The sequence below is a fragment of the Gossypium hirsutum genome, chromosome A06 (assembly GCF_007990345.1).
Source record: "Gossypium hirsutum isolate 1008001.06 chromosome A06, Gossypium_hirsutum_v2.1, whole genome shotgun sequence".
Classification (NCBI taxonomy): domain Eukaryota; kingdom Viridiplantae; phylum Streptophyta; class Magnoliopsida; order Malvales; family Malvaceae; genus Gossypium; species Gossypium hirsutum.
In genome coordinates this window covers 127623667-127641135 of record NC_053429.1, presented here as the reverse complement: position 1 = coordinate 127641135, position 17469 = coordinate 127623667, and the positions used below count along the sequence as shown (strand labels likewise).

At 32.7% G+C, this 17469-nt stretch overlaps 2 protein-coding genes across 2 annotated transcripts; both read right to left on the bottom strand.

Moving 5' to 3' along the window:
• Positions 1-4099: 4099 nt before the first annotated feature.
• On the bottom strand, positions 4100-6039 carry LOC121230900 (polyphenol oxidase, chloroplastic). The gene has a single exon (XM_041116442.1). The coding sequence runs from the start codon at positions 6013-6015 to the stop codon at positions 4312-4314; it is 1704 nt and encodes a 567-aa protein (XP_040972376.1). The 5' UTR covers positions 6016-6039; the 3' UTR covers positions 4100-4311.
• A 4142-nt stretch (positions 6040-10181) lies between these two features.
• On the bottom strand, positions 10182-17265 carry LOC121230899 (wings apart-like protein 1). Its single transcript, XM_041116441.1, has 13 exons — positions 16543-17265; positions 15610-15709; positions 15079-15418; positions 14767-14879; positions 14430-14555; positions 14205-14298; positions 13989-14096; positions 13291-13904; positions 12426-12667; positions 12201-12345; positions 11522-11619; positions 11356-11437; positions 10182-10612 (listed from the first exon to the last, which is right to left on the bottom strand). Exons 1-13 carry the CDS (start codon positions 17067-17069, stop codon positions 10529-10531), a joined length of 2673 nt encoding a protein of 890 aa, XP_040972375.1. The 5' UTR covers positions 17070-17265; the 3' UTR covers positions 10182-10528.
• Between the last annotated feature and the right edge of the window lie 204 nt (positions 17266-17469).

Sequence of the window (17469 nt, the reverse complement as noted above, 5' to 3'; positions counted from 1 at the left end):
CTTTTAACAGTAGAAATAGATAAATTATTTAACGCAAAAGATCAGTTTGCTCTTTGATCTAACGTACATTGGCTAATTTGCCCATTTTTTTAGTAAAGGGAACAAAATACAATCCAACTCCTAGTACAAGGCTTTCATGGTACTTTTACCATTAATTGATCTATTTTGATCATATTTGACCTAACTGAATCGAGTTAACATCTTCAATTTAGTCGATTAAATCAATTAAATTTAATTGAGTTTTATTTGAATTCGAGTTTTGGTTAAAAATGTATTTATTATATATATATATATATATTTATTTTTATGAAGTATTTAAAAATAATATATTCACCTTTGCCTAATAATGTAACACTCCTTACCCGAGACTGTTGCCAGAATCGAGCACGAGGCATTACTAAACTTAATCTATCACTTAAATAGTTTTAAATTGTATATTTAAGCTTTTCGGAATGTGCTGCCATTCTGCGTCATAGTCGCCTAAAAATTCATATCTTGAGTTCCGAAACTCGAAATTAAGATCCTTAAATTTTTCCTGAAACTAGACTCATATATCTATCTACTAATTTTTTTCTAGAATTTTTGACTTGGCCAATTAGTACAGTTTATTAGTTAAAGTTTCCTCTGTTTCAAAACTTGACTGCACTAACCTCTTCTTACTACGAACCATGTTTCTTCCTGTACAAAATTCATATCACTAAGCTGTTTGTTTTTATTAAAACTAGACTCAACAAGGATTATAACCATATAAAGTATACCTTCTAATTACTTTTGTACAATTTATGGTGAATTTCCAAAGTTGAAACAAGGGATCCAGAAATCGCTCTGACCCTGTTTCACTAAAACTCAGATATATCATAAAATATAATACCTTTACCTGTTTTTCTTATTCCATAAGAAAATAGACATAATAAGCTTTAATTTCATATATTATTAATCTACTTTTCCTTTGCTGTTAATTCACTGTAATTTAACTCGTATCCTGACCCATTGAACCACTCGGAATACTAAGGATACTAGGGTCGTTCCTGTCTATCAATATCCTGCCAATGCCATGTCTTTGACATGGACTTACATGAATTATTCCTGTCTCCAATGCCATATATAATATGGACTTACATGGCTCAATCCTGTCTCCAAATCCATATTTATAATATGGACTTACATGGCTCATTTCTGTTCTGTCCTGTCAACCCTAATATCCTAACATTCCTAGGGTTGAACTGGGGCTTTCTAACACTTTTCCTCTGTCACTTCACCTTAAATTCGACTTTAAATATTCTCAAAAAAATAAGTATATAAATGCTGGAAATTGACAATAATAATGTAAAATAAAAGAATATTGCATTTATTTACTGTAACCTTACCTCGATACAAAATGTGACTAAACTTTACAATTTAGTCCTTTACTTTTTCTTTTCCCCGATCTACTCCCGAATTTCGCTCTTCTTGATCTATAATAGCAAATTTAGCTTATTTAATATCAACATTTATCAAAACAACCCTTTACTCAAACTTTGGAAAAATTACATTTTTGCCCCTAAACTTTCACATATTTGCACTTTTGCCCCAAGGCTCGTAAATTAAACTTCATCCTATTTTCTTATGTTTTATGACATGCTGATCATTTTTCCCTTCTATGACAACATCAAATTCACACACTAACATGTACTTATGACTATTAGGTATTTTTACCGATTAAGCCTTTTTACTCGTTTTCACTTAAAACCAAGTAGCACAAGTTGTCTAACATAACTTAAAACCTCATATTCCATCATAAAACATCAAAATACACAAATTTCACCTATGGGTATTTTTCCAAATTTGATTCCTAACTTAAATTATTGCTAGCATAAGCTTTATCGAGCTACCGGGACTTCAAAAACATAAAGATCATTAAAAACGGGGCTTGGAATCACTTACTATGAAGCTTGAAAGTTGAAGAAACCCCAGCTATGTAGAGAGGTAAGGTTCGGCTGGTAACTTGAAGAAGATGATACAATTTTATCATATTTTTACCTTTTTATTAATGTTAATAACCAAATGACCAAAATGCCCCTCCTTACTAAACTTTCAAAAATTCCTTCCATGTCCTAATTTTGTCCATGAACTTAAAATTGGTCAAATTAACATTTAAGATCTCCTAATTAATATTCCAAAATAATTTCATACTAAAAACTTCTAGATGCAAGTTTTGCAAATTATTCGATTTAGTCCCTAACCTCAACTTAAGCACTTTATGCATAGAATTTTATCACGAAATTTTCGCACAATCATGTAATCATACCATGAACCTCAAAATAATAATAAAATAAATTTTTTTTCTATCCCGGATTTGTGGTTTCGCAACCACTATTCCGTTTAGGCCCTATTTCGGAATGTTACAAATAAACTCACTTGAAACAATTTTTACTCACTCCTACTCACTCTTAGATATTCACCTTTGCTTAATAAATTAAAATTTATTTTGATTATTGTCAAGTCATGTCCTAATTCAAGTAGTTCAAGTTGTCCAACAAGTCAAATTCAAGTAACTCGTAATTTTAACTGAGCCATTTTATTTTTACTTAAAAATTCATCTTCATCGTGATTATCTCGTTGTTGTATCATGGGAGATAGTCAACCAAAGTTTCTCCAGCACCAAAGGAGCGACCGAATCTGTCATAAGGAAATTGTAAAGACATGCCTCAACTACCAGTCGATTTTTCTACCTACCTACAAGTATAAAATTTCGATCCACTTTTTATTTTCAATTTTTGTTTCCCAGATCTTATATATATATTTATATTGTTCAGGTTCGATCTTGTGATTTAAATAAATATCTTACATTACTATTTATTTCACTAACGTGTGTGCAACAATTGTTTTAATCAATGGATTTAGCTTCTATCATTTGAGTCAAAATTAAAATTTGAAAATTTGAAAAACATGAGATATGAACTAAAAATAATCAAATCAGAGAGCAAGGGCTAAATCCACAACTTATGGGGCTAATAGCATAATTTAACTTAACAGGCTTAACTGTTGTCGTTAGAGTCAATATTGAAATTTTAAAATTAAAAATATATAGAGACTAAAAGTTACCAAATTAAATTACAAAAATTATATTTATAATTCACAAATAGTATAGGGACTAATAACAAAAATTGACCTAAAAAATAATATAAATACAACAACACCAGTATCTGAAGCTTACAAAATTCTATCGTAGCTTGCTTTTTTTGACTAATTAGATCAGGGGCGTAGCAAGGGGCTGCCTAAATGGGAAAAATTCTTATTTAGCCCCTCCCAAAATTCAAAACATTTAATCTAAACATTTTTAGTTTTTAGCCTTCGATAAAATCAAAGTAATTTACCCATCTTAAAATAATTTAATTTAAACATTTTAACATAAAATTTTTATAATTTCATAGATTGTATTTATATTTAACGGAAAATATTGTGTTTGAATTATATATATAATTAATTACAAAGTCTAAGACGCTAAGGTGGACTAATTAATAAACAGGTGGATAATTAGTATTATTTTTAATAATTTTAAATAAATAAAATTTATTTTACGTGAACTTTTATGTAAGGAATTAAATATTATTTAATTATCATTGTTACCATTAGATTTGTTTAAAAAAAATTATCATTATCATTATAATTAATTTTAATTTTTTTTAATTATTTCATTAAATTAAAAGGTAACATAAAATATGTATTATTTAATTTAAATTTAAAACAACTAGATATATAATATTTAATTTTTAAAAATTATACCAAAATCTATATGAATGTCCACAATTATTATAAACGAATTGAGTTCATGGATTTACCTAAGTCAGGTTATGGACTAATATAAGAAAATATTTTTTATATTCAAAACCAATTAATTATAAGGGGTATTGCACGACAAATCAAATTATACATAAAAAATCGAATCCCCCAACGCCCCCATAACATAAGGTGCTCGGAAATGGTTGAAGTAGTTGAATAGGAAGATTGCTATGACTATAACTCTTGGTAAATTTACCAAAGATGAAGATGATTTATTTGATATGACGGATGACTGATTACTAGGGACCATTTCGTTTTTGTAGATTGGTCCGGCCTATATAAAATTATTTTAGAGAATATTATTTCATTTTTAATTATATAAAAATAAATTATATAATTCAAATACATTATACAAATGAAAGAGGAGTTGAAAAATAAATATAATACCAACAATCTTGGAAGTTGAAAAGTTAAGAAAGAACTCTAGAAAATTTCAAAGATTTTCCCAAACCAACCATGAATAATTGAACCCCATAATTATTAATTAATTTAATTATCAAACTCAATCTTAATGCCACTAATCTTGATGTTACCCTTTCCATATTTAGGCACCAAAGTCACCACAATACTATCATCATCATCTGCCCCTAAATCTTCCAACAAATCTGTTAATCCTAATCTCAAACATGTCTTCAATGTCTTCCCCTGTTTATGTTTATTTGGGACATTAACATAACTTCCTGCGAACTCGGTATTTTCAGACCCAATGTTCGAACCTGCATCATCCTCGTCGTTCACGTAAACGTCGAATTTGACAAACAAATCTCCCTTCAACTCAATGCCAATCACCAATATCTCCTCTTTCTCTTCCTTTTCAGTTTTGCTCCTCGATTTCCTCGGCCTTTCGACGTTCACCCTCACCGGTTTATCCAAAACGAATTCCGTGCTCGGAACAGGCGGCGGCGGGGCTTTGTTCTTCTTTGTTAGCTTTCGTGGTGTTGGCTTCTCTTTCAACCATGGAAGATCAACAAATTGATAGTCATAACCTAATTTTCGATGGTCAAGACAATCACGAACTTTAACACGAACCAGATTCGCGTTTTCATCATAGAAAAGAAACGATGCATTAAGCCAATCCGGATCATTTAAATCTTTTCTCTTGATATTTTCTATGGTTTTCCAAATACTCCACATTCGATCAACGTTCGAATGATGAGCGTAAAAAATGGGGTCTCTCGCAGCTGAATAAAAAGTTCCCATATCTTCACCGTTGGGTTGTTTATCGTCGCCGCACCATACATGAACAGGTCCATGCGGAACATTTTCGATAGAACCCGAACCTTGATATGGTTCATCACCAGCTCGAAATGGTCCACCGAGGAATAGTCTAGGGGTTTTAGCATTTGAAACCATTTGCCTATACATAATCCTTAGGTTACTTTTCACTTGATCTTTGTTCATTTTCGTTTCGTCTTCGTCCTCACCGTTATAATCCAAATCCACCGTTGTTGGCGGGTAATGCCTCGAGTTACGAAACTTATCATAAAGAGATGAGTTAGTATCCGTAAACATAGCAGGCATCCGCATACCGGCAGGAGAATCCCAGTTCCAGAACGGCAAAGCGAAAGTCGGGTCATCAATCAAATGGCCTAAAATCCTCTCGAAAAAATATAAATAATATCGATGAAAAGGGAAAAAAAGCCATGAATTATGAACTTGAAGTTCAAGATTTGGAAACCCTACTTGATCATAAGCACCTTCACAATAAGCACAATGAACATTAGCTTGTTGCATGAAACTACGTGGATCATCATGTGGAAGAGCTTTCATAAGCTCAATCGCCTTAGTATATTTCCTTATATATTCGTCATCGACTAAATGCGCCGCCGGCCGGACTCGTACTGGTGAATTTGAAAATGGCGGTTTAAAATCTAAGATCTTTTTTGACACCGGTGGGCAACAATCGGTCGTCGGGACACCTTGGGGCACATCGGCACGACCACATTTTTCCATCTCTGGGGCAGATATCGGGGCCGCCATTGCATCGTTAAGGCTAGCTGCTCCATAATAAAGGCCTCCAAGGCCAATGAGAACGTCCCTTCGATCAAACTTGTGCTGAGGGTGTTCTTGTTCACCATTAATGGCTTTGCAGGGAATTGATTTAAGGTTTTTGGATTTAGGATTTTTAATTACAGAAAATTTGGATTTTTTTGGAAGGAACGAAGAGGTAATGGATGGGGAAACCGTAGCCATTGTTTTGGATTTGAGCACTATGGTGATTGATCAACGTTGCATGGCTTTATATATAAACGAATTTTGCTTCAATGTTTTGGTCTAATTACATTTTTAGTCCTTATACTATATTGGAAGAAAAGTTTTATTTGTTATTTTCCTTTGATTTGGTAGAATTTGGTCAAGGGTGGCGGGGGCGGGGAGGCAGGGGCTTGGCCCCAAAAAGTTGAAAAAAATTACATTTTTACCATTTAAAATATATAAAATCATAAAATAGTATGATGAAATTGCACTTTGGCCCCCTAAAATTATAATATTTTAATTCAATCCTTTAAAAAATTAAAAAGATATTAGCTAATACTATGGTGAAATTGCATTTTAACTCTTATCAAAATTTATAACTTAATTCTGGACCCTCAAAAAAAATTTCTAGCTTCGCCCTTGAATTTGGTCATCTATTTTTGTAATGTTATTAGTAGGTCCAAATTGAAAACACCATGGAGTGAAATTTCTTTTTTTTTTTAATTTTATTATTCAATGATACAATTAGGGCCGTATGAAAATCCAATTAATCATGTTCAACCAATAATTAATTTATAGCTTAACTACAAATTTACCTCCCAAACTACACCAACTTTCCCACTTATGTATCTTTTTTTTTTGTCAAGTGATACCTAAACTATCAATTTTATCTCGTTTTACTCAAAAAGTGTATGATGTCCAATAAGAATATGTCACATGCCAAAATCTTAGTAACTGGTATCATTTTTTGAGGTAAAATACGGCAAAATTGATGTTTTAGGTACTATTTTGACAAAAAAAAACCTTTAGTTACTATTTTTGCATTCAAGCCTAAATTTATTTGACAACAGAATACTTAAAAAGGTCATTTTTCTTATAAAAAAATTTATTGTAATCACTCTAACAACAACTAATATTGTTATCAATTTGGATCCACTAACAATATTATAAAAGTAGAGGGATCAAATTATTAACACAGAGGGACTAAATCTCAACTTCCAACATAATATTAAAAAATAACTTCAAATACCTAAGTGAGAAAGCCATAAGTTTGAGGTCCATTTTGCATGTAAACCCAAAATTTATTTGCCAATAAAAGACTTAAAAGGTTGTTTTTATTACCAAAAAAGGCAACCAATCACTTTAATAGCAACGACTAACGCTATTATCGATCTAGACCTATTAATAACATTACAGAAGTAAAGGGATTAAATTATTAATATAGAGAGATTAAATCTCAAGTTTCAACATAATAAAGGATTAAAACAATAATTAGACCATAATAAAGGACTAAAACAATAATTAGACCTGGAATTTCTTTTCTTTGAATTGGAATTATAGAAATAGTGTTGCACACGCAACTTCCATAATTTGACAATGATGAGAATAAGAAGTTAGGACTTTTCTTATTGTATTAGAAGGAGTTAGCTAATTGGTAACTACTAAAACTCAGTACTTTTCTTATCGTAAAAATTTCAACATTTCGTATATCAAATGGAATTTCCCAATTTTATTTGGTTTTTGTATTTAATAAAAATTCATATTATTATCTTTTTTAAGCTAAATTTAGCTTTTAATCTTTTAATAAGAGTCGAGTTTGATCATTTCGCATAACAATTCACGTGTACTTTTTATTAATTTTTATGAACTTTTTATAATTTATTTTTGAATTTTTTTGTAATTATTAAATTATTTGTTAGCGTGATATATAAGACAAATAGGTCATCTCAGTATGAAGTATACATATATTGCCCTCGAGTTGTCATGCTAGCATAATTAAAAATTGATGTTTTAGTCATTATTTCTTTTGCAAAAGGTAAATTTCACTCGTTTTGAAAGATTAATAATTAAATTTAACTTAAAAAAACGAGGATAAAAATTTTAAATTACTCATAAATTTCTTAAAATCTTAAATATATAAGTATTTTTATAAACTTAAACACATTCAAACTCATCATGATATCCGAAAATTTCGATTTTGATTAAACATATGTAATGTGATTTAGTTGATTGTATAACTCAATTGGGTAAAAGGAAACTAGTCATTGTTATTGCCATTATAAGGGATACATCATTTTTGCGTAAGCCAAAGGCATTTTCAATTAAAAAAAAAAGTCATAGATTTTATTTATTATTTTTCTCTTCATTCTTCTTTGAAAGTTTCTTTTGGTTCTTCTCTATTTTTGGCATTTTAATCGTTTTTGTGGTTTTTTTTGGATGAATTTCATTAGATGCTATCGATATGAGTGAAATGAGAAACTTTTTTTTGGAGTAAGTTATATATTTTTATGAGAGTTAAAATGCAATTTCATCCTTGTATTGCTTATATCTTTCTGGTTTTCAAAAAGATTAAATTTAAATTTTAACATTTTAAAGGGTCAAACTATAATTTTATCATATATTAACTTGAAATTTTATAAATTTTTGGAATATGAAGAAGCAATTTCCCATTTGGGAGGGGGGGCAAGGCCCTTGCTAACCACCTTTCGTTTCGGGCTATCAAGCGGAAGTATGCGTAAATAAAAAATCATTCTGCTTTCTTTGAAAGTGGCGGTGGTGATAATAGTCCGCTCTATTTTCTTTAAAAGCAATAACGGTGGTAGTACTAGTAGCTTTCTAGTGTTTTTCTTAGTTGTTTCATTTAGTTTTGGTTTTGTGACATTTCATTTTTAGGAAGTTTCGAAGGAGGTCGGGCCAACCTTAGCATCTATTGATTTAGCGTTGGAGGACTGGTTTTGTGCATCATTAATATTGAAGTGTCTTATAGGGACTTCTGACATTGTTTTTAATTGTAGTTCATTGTCGATGTAGTTAGGAACAATTGTTAAGTTCAAGCTTTAATATGAGAACAATTGTCTAGTTCAAAGACTAACTTGGACAAAAAAAAATGTTCAAGCTCCAACGTAGGAGTTGTTGCCAAGTTTAAGCCTCAAATAGTGATTTAACCCCAGTAAAAAAGACCTCTCTAGTCCTTTTCAATTCCAAAATCAAGCAAATTGGTCCATCTAAAGAAAATTAGAATAATTTAATCATTGTGAATTTCGAAAATGAGCAACGAGCGTTATTATCTTTTGTCAATTGTACATAATTTTGAAAGGTAAAATAATAAATTCAGCCTTCGATGTTTACATATAGTGTCATTTTGGCTTTAATTCTAAAAACCTCAACATTTACACATATTGTGGGATAAACTGATTGAATTAGGACCAAATTGATAAAATGTACAAACTTTAAGAGCTAAATTTGTTATTATGACAGTCAAAACCATGTACAATTGATGAAAATATTGACTTTGTGATTAATTGTCATTAATTGCTCACTTTCGAAATTGATAGGTTTTAAATTGCTCCATTCTTTTTTAGAAAAACAAATTTGCTCAATTTTAAAATTAAGAGAAAGGAGAGATTTTTTTGCCTTTTTAACTCCTTTTAATACATGACATTTGTTTTAAAAGTTCAGTTATCTAGTAAATTTTCTGTTTGTGTCCAATTAACTTCTATCACCGTTAGTGATTTAAATAATAGTATAAATATATACTAAATTATAACACACCCACAATATGGGTGAAAAAAACTTAAATATACTTATAAAAAAATTGTTGTAAATAATAGATAAAGTGAAGTTTGAATTTCATCAAGTGTATTTTTCTAGATTTTATAAAATTATAAAATAACAAATATTCTCAAAAATCATAATAATATTTACTAAATTTCAATAATTTCTTAATTGAATTAAAAGTAACATTGTGTAAACTACAAATATCGTGACCAAATGAAAACCTGAACCTGACAATTATTTTCATATTAAAACTTGATTTGTCCAAATTAATTTGTGATATTTCCATGAAAACCTTACAAGCCCCAATGTATAAACAATTATCAAGTTCAAGCTCTAATATAAAAAATGTCAAGTTCAAGGACTAATTTAAACAAAAAACAAATTCAAACTCCAATGTAACAAATATAAGTACAATTATCGTACAAAAAAAAGTTGAAATCCCTATCAACTTCAGACCCCAAGTAGAGATTTAACCGTTTATAATTAAATTTAAATAAAGTCCTTAGATCAAACCGAAATTATTCCAAGGTAAAACTTTCATTGTCCAAGCCAATACGAGTCAAAAGAAATCATCTGCCTCATAAACAAATCTAAATATCAACAAAATCTAGAAGCACACAGTTTAGCACTATATATATATGGACTATATATACGTTAGATACACAAGGCAAAGAAAAACTAATTGAAGATGCTTTCACTTTCATATACGTGTATAGGCCTGCTTGAAGAAGATGAAATAGGGTTACAAAAAGAATAATAATAATATTATCAGAAAAGAGAAATACAGAAAAAAGAACAATGGTGGGTGGGTAAAAGCAAAAACAAAACGTTCAATGCACTATAACAGAGAGCTTAGCTTGATACAGTTTTCCGGCAAGTCCCGTCCTCATCTGCAGGTGGTGCAGCTAATCTAAAATGGAGAACGTTGGCTGTACAGAAGTTTTCATTAGATCTCTCATGGTATCCTACACGACTCGATCACTTCGTTCACAGCTTTATGAGTCTCCGGAGAAATCATGTTTAACGTAAAATGAAACGCCTGCACAAAGAGAAATGGACGTGTGTTAATAGATTACGAGATTGCATCAAGATGTTCCCAAAGTCATCCAGTAAATAGTTTCAGGTCAGAGGAAAGGCATTATCAAACCATGTAACAAAAATGACAGGGATTGGATCAAATTAGTCCCTCTACTATTAAAAAAAATCAAACAAGTCCAAATTGTAACAAAGTTACCATTTATAGTATAAAAAATTCTTGAAAATTATTATCTTTTTAATTGCAATTCAGTTCCAAACAAAAGATATCACTTACAGAACCATAAAAACTCTAAAAATATTAACTCCGTTAAACAATAAATGATATTTTTTAAATAGTAAATGTTAACTATATTCCAATTTGGCCTTATTTGATTCTTTTAAATAGCATAGGGACTAAATTGATCTATTTAATAGTAGAGACACTACCGATCAGGTCCCTATAATAGAGGGACCTCTCAAGTACATTCACGCAAAAATGATCACGACCAACTAACAAAACCTTATAGCCAAAATCTATGTTAGTTGGACTCGGATGTGAATTTTAAACACAGGTATGTTCATTTTTTTGAAGGATCCTTGGAGGGCTATATCTCGTAACTTATGTCGAGAAAAAGAAAAGCTCAAAATTCCTGGCCTTAACCACGTGATGAGTAAGTTACAATCAACTCTAATATGATGCCAACATACAGATAATGTAGCTGCTAATTTCATTGTTTTCATGGTATTTTAAAATTAAAGACGTACCACAAATCTCTCCAACACTGGAACCAAAATTGATAGACTGCGATTTGGGAGACAATCAGCAATAGCATTTCGTGTGCGCTTACTGCCAATAGAAAGTAGAAAAAAAACAGTTCAGTAATAAAATATCGAAAGGAGCACCGGGGCAGATAAAAAGGAATACACCAACCTTTCGGTAGAAAGAAATGCAAGTAGTAAAGCTGCATAGGCTTCTAAAATCATCTTCTCAGCTTCTTTCTCTTCTTGTAGCAAGGCCACTTCATTATTCTGTATGATACAATACAATGAAGATTTAAGGCATGTCAAACATGATAAAATATTAAAGTCCACTACCACGAAAAACATAATGCTCCGTGTTGTGAGGAGTAGTGAGGAAAGAGTAGGGATGTAAATGAGACACCGGTACTCGCAAGCTCTATTCGAGTCCAACTTGGAAAAAGTTCGAACTCAATTCAGTAATTATCAAACCGAGCTCGAGCAACTCAAGTTATTGGCCAAGCCAGATTTGAGCTTAGTAATGCTTGACTCGAACAGCTCGCAAGCTTTATTGAGCATTTCATATTTTTATATTATTAAATTATGTGATTGCCCTTATTATGTGTATTATTAACCCTAGGCTTAATTATCGAGCCAGGCTCGAGCTTCAATACAACAATTGGTAAATGAACTTAATCGAGCTCATGTAGCTCAATTATATCTAAAGCAGAGCTCAAGCTTAAAAAAAGATGTTGGATCAAGTTTGAGCCAAGCTCGAGCTCAAGCTTAACAGTATTCTGGCTCAGCTTGGCCCAATTACACCACTAGGAAAGAGAGATGGGGGGCAGATTATCTTATAGAGAAGTCCTCACCCAAGACAGAACTTCACCAGCTGCATCATCTTCTCCAAGGTTTGCAAGAAAGATGGCACATAGCAATGGAATCACAGCCATGCGACTCTCCTCTGTTGACCCTTTCGAATTTGGTAAACAAACAGAAGCTGCTGCAAGCTGTGATCTGCATAGAAACATGGCACTTAATTGTTATGTCCCAGTGCTTTGTAAACACTGCACTGAATATGAAAAAGGTAAACTAACCTGTTGTATTCATCTTTCTCCACAAGGTTTACAAGCAGACCAAGTATTGCTACGAGGAAATCTAACTCTGAATCAGTAAGAGGTATGTCACTTGAAGTTTCTTCCATTTCATTGATGCGAGGTAAATATGAGCAGAATGACGGGAAGTGGCTTGCAATCAATGAAGACAAGGTCTCTAGGGCCCCAGAAGAAGCAATTTGTCGACAGCCAAGAGGGTTGTCATTTGTTAAGTTCATCAAAACCTGTCAAGATAACAGCCCCACTATTTGATATTAGAAAACACACACATACACTAGTGTAACAAAAAACATATAGGACATCAACGTGTTTAGTTTTGTGGTAAAAGTACCATGGAGGCCTTTATACTAGGAGTTGGATTGCATTTTACCGCTTCTACTCAAAAAATGGGTCCCGATATATTAGATCAAAGAGCAAACTGATTCTTTTGTTAAAAGTTTCATCCATTTTTTGTTGTTAAAATTGGTCCCTGTACATTAGCATGAGATACCCGTGGCACGTCACATGTCAGACATTCTCTCAACCGCAACAGTTTTAAGCAGTACTAACGGATGAAACTTTTAACAAATAGGACCAATTTGCTCTTTAATCTAATGTATAGAGACTAGTTTTCCCAGATTTTGTGTAGAAGGGGCAAAATGCAATCTAACTACTGGAACAGGGGCCTCCATGGTACTTTTACCTTAATTTTGTCTATTAATTTTGTCTATCAAAGTACACAGGCCAATTCAATCCAACAAATACATTTGGATGATTCAAGAAGCAGAATAAAGTATGATTACCCATTGAAGCTAAAAACAAGCACTGCAATGGTAGGATGAAATGTAAACTACATATTCAAGAATACCTTGACAGCAGCAAGAAGGCAGTCTGACAGAAGACTGGAATATTCTTCTTCAGTACTTTGAGAACAAGAAGTTGCATTAGAATGATGATATTCTTCATTTTCTCTCTGGCAAATTTCCCCATTGCTTGATTCTTGTTGGCTCATTTTAAATTGGAAATGATGCTCATCTTGGATTTCTCTCTTTCTTAGCCCGAGTTTCCCATGTTTTTTGGTTCTGGATTTCTTTTTTTCCCCATATAGTACATCCCACTTCGAAGGCACAAAATCTTCATCATCAAATGCAAAAGGATCTTGACTATCCTCTAAAAGTTGCTGGTTGCCATTTTTATTACCATCAGATCTCTCACAAAGAGTCCCTGATCTATTGCTTGTTCCAGGTATTCTATCAAATGAACTTCCTAATTTCCCACTAGAAGAATGGACTCTCATCTTTGGTAAACAACCGTCATTTGAAGATGCAGTAGCAGTTTGGGAACTAGACACAGAATGACCCAACCACCGAGTTGAGGGCCCTGGATCATTCTGGGATGTATTGAAGCTCTTTCCAGAGAAGGACCAATCCAAGCTAGAGGACTTTTCAGACGAACTCGTGGAGACAACATCACGTCTATCCACTGCCAAGTTAAAAAGAATCGATTAAGTCCAGTAGCAGCCACTAGAAAGATATATTTATCGATATTAATCAGACTGCCTAATACCTTTATATTCTGCAGTTGGAGCAAAAATATCAGCATTAGCCATTTCCTTAGAACTACTACAGTCCCTATCAGTACTGGATGATGCAGAAGAACTCTTAAGATAAAGCCCTGGAAACAATGACATTGGTAAATCACAATGCAAAAATCTTTCAACAGATAAAAGAGGATGCAAAAAGAAAAGAGATGTTTCAAAGTAGTAATTGCACAACCAGTTACCTGAGAGAATCTTGATTAGACTTACAACAAGCTTTGTAAAAGATATTCTAGATCCATGAGAGTTCAATTGCCCTTTCATTTCTAACAAATGACTCTGCAATCAAGGGGGGGGGAAGTGAGACATTTAGATTTTAAGAGCTTACATAAATGGCAGTTTTAAGTTATACAAACCAAGTTGAAAAAGAAAATAAAATACAAAACAACTCAAAATCAAGACTTGAGTACCTGATTGTCGCTACTGAGAAATGCAGCATTTTCCATGATCTTCAAACATTTTAAAAGCAGCACCAAGCTCTGCACATCTTTTTTATCTTCTATAAGAGGAGAAGACGAACTCTGCTCCAACCAACCCTGCAGAGAAGTTATCGCGTTATATCATACACCATCAACAATGAATGATGTCAAACATATATATATGCATAAAAATTTGCTAATTCCTAGTGAATGGATTAATGTAAGAGAGAGAACAGATGACTCTCTCAATATTTAAAGCAGTATTACTCAATCTCCTTCAGTTGATATGCAATAGAACAGAAATGAGATATAACATACAAGATCACACCTCCAAAACAGAATGGCATTCCAAAGCCACTTCAAAGACAACATCAAGTCCTCCATACTCTCTCAGTTTTTCCTTCAAATTGCACCCAGTTTTCCTTACCATGCCAGTTGCATCTGAATGAACAAAACAGTGCAAAAAGCAAGAAAAGAAAGCAATCAGCAAAGAATGAAAGAAGTAACCAGTCAGATGAGTATGTATTTATAAGTACATATAAGTGAGCGTGTTTGGTTTAACCGTTTAAGCTACCATTACAGTTCCAATAAGACAATCTATAAATAAATGCTTAAAACTCCCGGATATTCTATACAATACCTTCAAGAGAAATTTTTGACAAACAAGCTTTCTCCAAAATCAACAAAGCTATCCATTTTGGGTTTAATTCTGGCCTTCTTAAATCACTATCATCCCCACATCTTGACTTCATTTCCTTGTAACTAACAAGAATTTCCTCGACTTTGGAAATAATCTCAGCAGAGCTTGAATCCGACGATTTAGTTGTATTTCGTTGGATGCCAGCATCCTTGCATAGTGCCAAAAGCTTAAAACCTACTTTCCCTGTTTTGTTTTCTTTAGCAGTGGGGATGACTGGCTTCAACAATTTAATTAGAAAGCGAATGCAACTAGGTGATTCTAGGAGACGCTCATCTTGATCCTGACATAATAGATTCATACAGATCTTAATTAATACTATTATTAACATATTCCAAACATTTGATTTAACTAAATCCAAAAGGTGATCTTAAAAAATGGATGCAAACAAGTGAAAAAGTATATAAGCTACAACTTATGATGCATAAATGATATCTAATATATTCTTGCAGCTTCAAGTACTGAAAAACTTACATCAATTGTCAAGACATAGAAAAGAGCAACAGCAGCAAGATTGCTTGGGGTGTCATCAAAGTTGAGACCCAAAAGAGCATCAATTATTGTCTTTGCCATCCTGAAATGAACATATTTGCAATGCCAGACTAAGGAATGCAAAGTAAATCACAGTAATTATACCCTCCAGAAGACAATAGAACCATCATGCATATCCTTGGTTAAATATATATATTTACTCAGAGAACCCACTCAATCTTTTTATCTATATCATTCTTTTAGATAGGGAATGAAATCAACTGTAAGAACTTAAAAGTATAAATTCAGAAAGCCAAATAAGCTGAACAGATTAATATATATACATGTTTTATCACAGAACTTATACTAATTTTGAACTAAATTCATACTCTGAAATCCAACCAAACACTACTTCAGAGAATATAGAGATCCACCAAAAGGAATTTAAATTTTCAAACTCATCCCAACATTTTTAATCTATAACCCTAAAAGCCTAAAACCACGAGTCAAAAACACCCCTTAATCCATTTGAATCAATAAAGCAGTTTCACGCTAGAATCTAGATTTTAATTTAAAAAATCCATCGCAAAATTAACACTTCCCAGATGCCCAAATCAATAGTCCGTTTGAATCATACTAGAATCTACATCAAAATTCCAAAAACCCATACAAAATTAACACTATCCAGATGCCCAAATCAATAGTCCATTTGAATCAATAAAAATAACAGCCATGTTAGAATCTACATTCAAATTTCAAAAATCGATCGCAAAATTAACACTTCCCAGATGCCCAAAATTCACTAGTCCATTTGAATCATACTAGAATCTACATCCAAATTTCAATAATCCCCGCAAAATTAACACTACCCAGATGCCCAAATCACTAAATTTACCCCCCCCCAAAAAAACCCTCAGACAAGAATTCAAAACATACCCATGAGTTCTCAAAAGTCGCCTTTGTTGAGCCGTACTACAAACTGAAAGCAAAGACAAAAGACTCGTTCTTCTGATCCTCACTGGTTGACCTTTCTTTAACCCATCGAGAGCGAAATTAACCTCATCAACATGTTCCATCATTTCCCCGTACTCTTGAGCTTCCATCAAAGACGAAGTGACCGAAATCCAAGGAATTAAAGAATCCCTAACCTCTTTCTTAACCTGGCTTTGTTTCTGCTTCTTAGATCTCCCTACGACGTCGTTTCCCAAATCGTCGAAACCGAAACCACCGTGGGATGCTTCCAAACCTGTCGTTACACGGTCCTTATAAACGTCGTCGTTGAATTCTTGTGATGATGGCCAAAAGGAAGATGACTCTTGAGTGGCAAAAGGGAAACTATACACGTCCTCAGACGGCACCGTTTCTTGAGAGAGTGGAGGGGAGTCGGAAACGTAGTCGTTTAGGGAGTCGGAGAAAGTCCTGGTTAAACCACGGGTGCGGCGACCGTAGGTTCTAACGATCATGGTTCGACGGCGGCGCTATTTGGGCTTTGACATTGAAAATGAAGAAAAGGGTACTTTTGGCAAATAATTGATAACCCAACAAATCTGGCGAGTACAAGAGTTTGAAATTAAGAGACCTTTCTTGGATGGTGAACTGAAAGAGAGAGAGAGAGGCTTTAGGGCAGAAAGCATAAATCAAGTCTTCTAAGTTTAGAGTAAACTACTCGCAATTTGAGTAAATAATTATAAAATAATCATTAAAATTAATAAGTTATTTAATTTTTTTTATTTAAATCACTAGACTCTTAAGCATCTAGTGAATTCCTAATGATAATTTAACAATCAGTATCTATTAACGAGTAAAAAAATAAATCTTGGGTCCAAATTGATCTAATAGTCAGTATTAGAGATCGAAAAATAA

Bases quoted from the DNA above. Each gene is read 5' to 3' on its own strand.
- LOC121230900 (XM_041116442.1), bottom strand. From the start codon at position 6,015: ATGGCTACGGTTTCCCCATCCATTACCTCTTCGTTCCTTCCAAAAAAA.
- LOC121230899 (XM_041116441.1), bottom strand. From the start codon at position 17,069: ATGATCGTTAGAACCTACGGTCGCCGCACCCGTGGTTTAACCAGGACT. The intron at 14,556-14,766 runs GTGTGATCTTGT...ACTTCTCTGCAG, and splicing joins AATGCCATTCTGTTTTGGAG to GGTTGGTTGGAGCAGAGTTC. The intron at 14,299-14,429 runs GTACTCAAGTCT...CCTTGATTGCAG, and splicing joins TTCTCAGTAGCGACAATCAG to AGTCATTTGTTAGAAATGAA.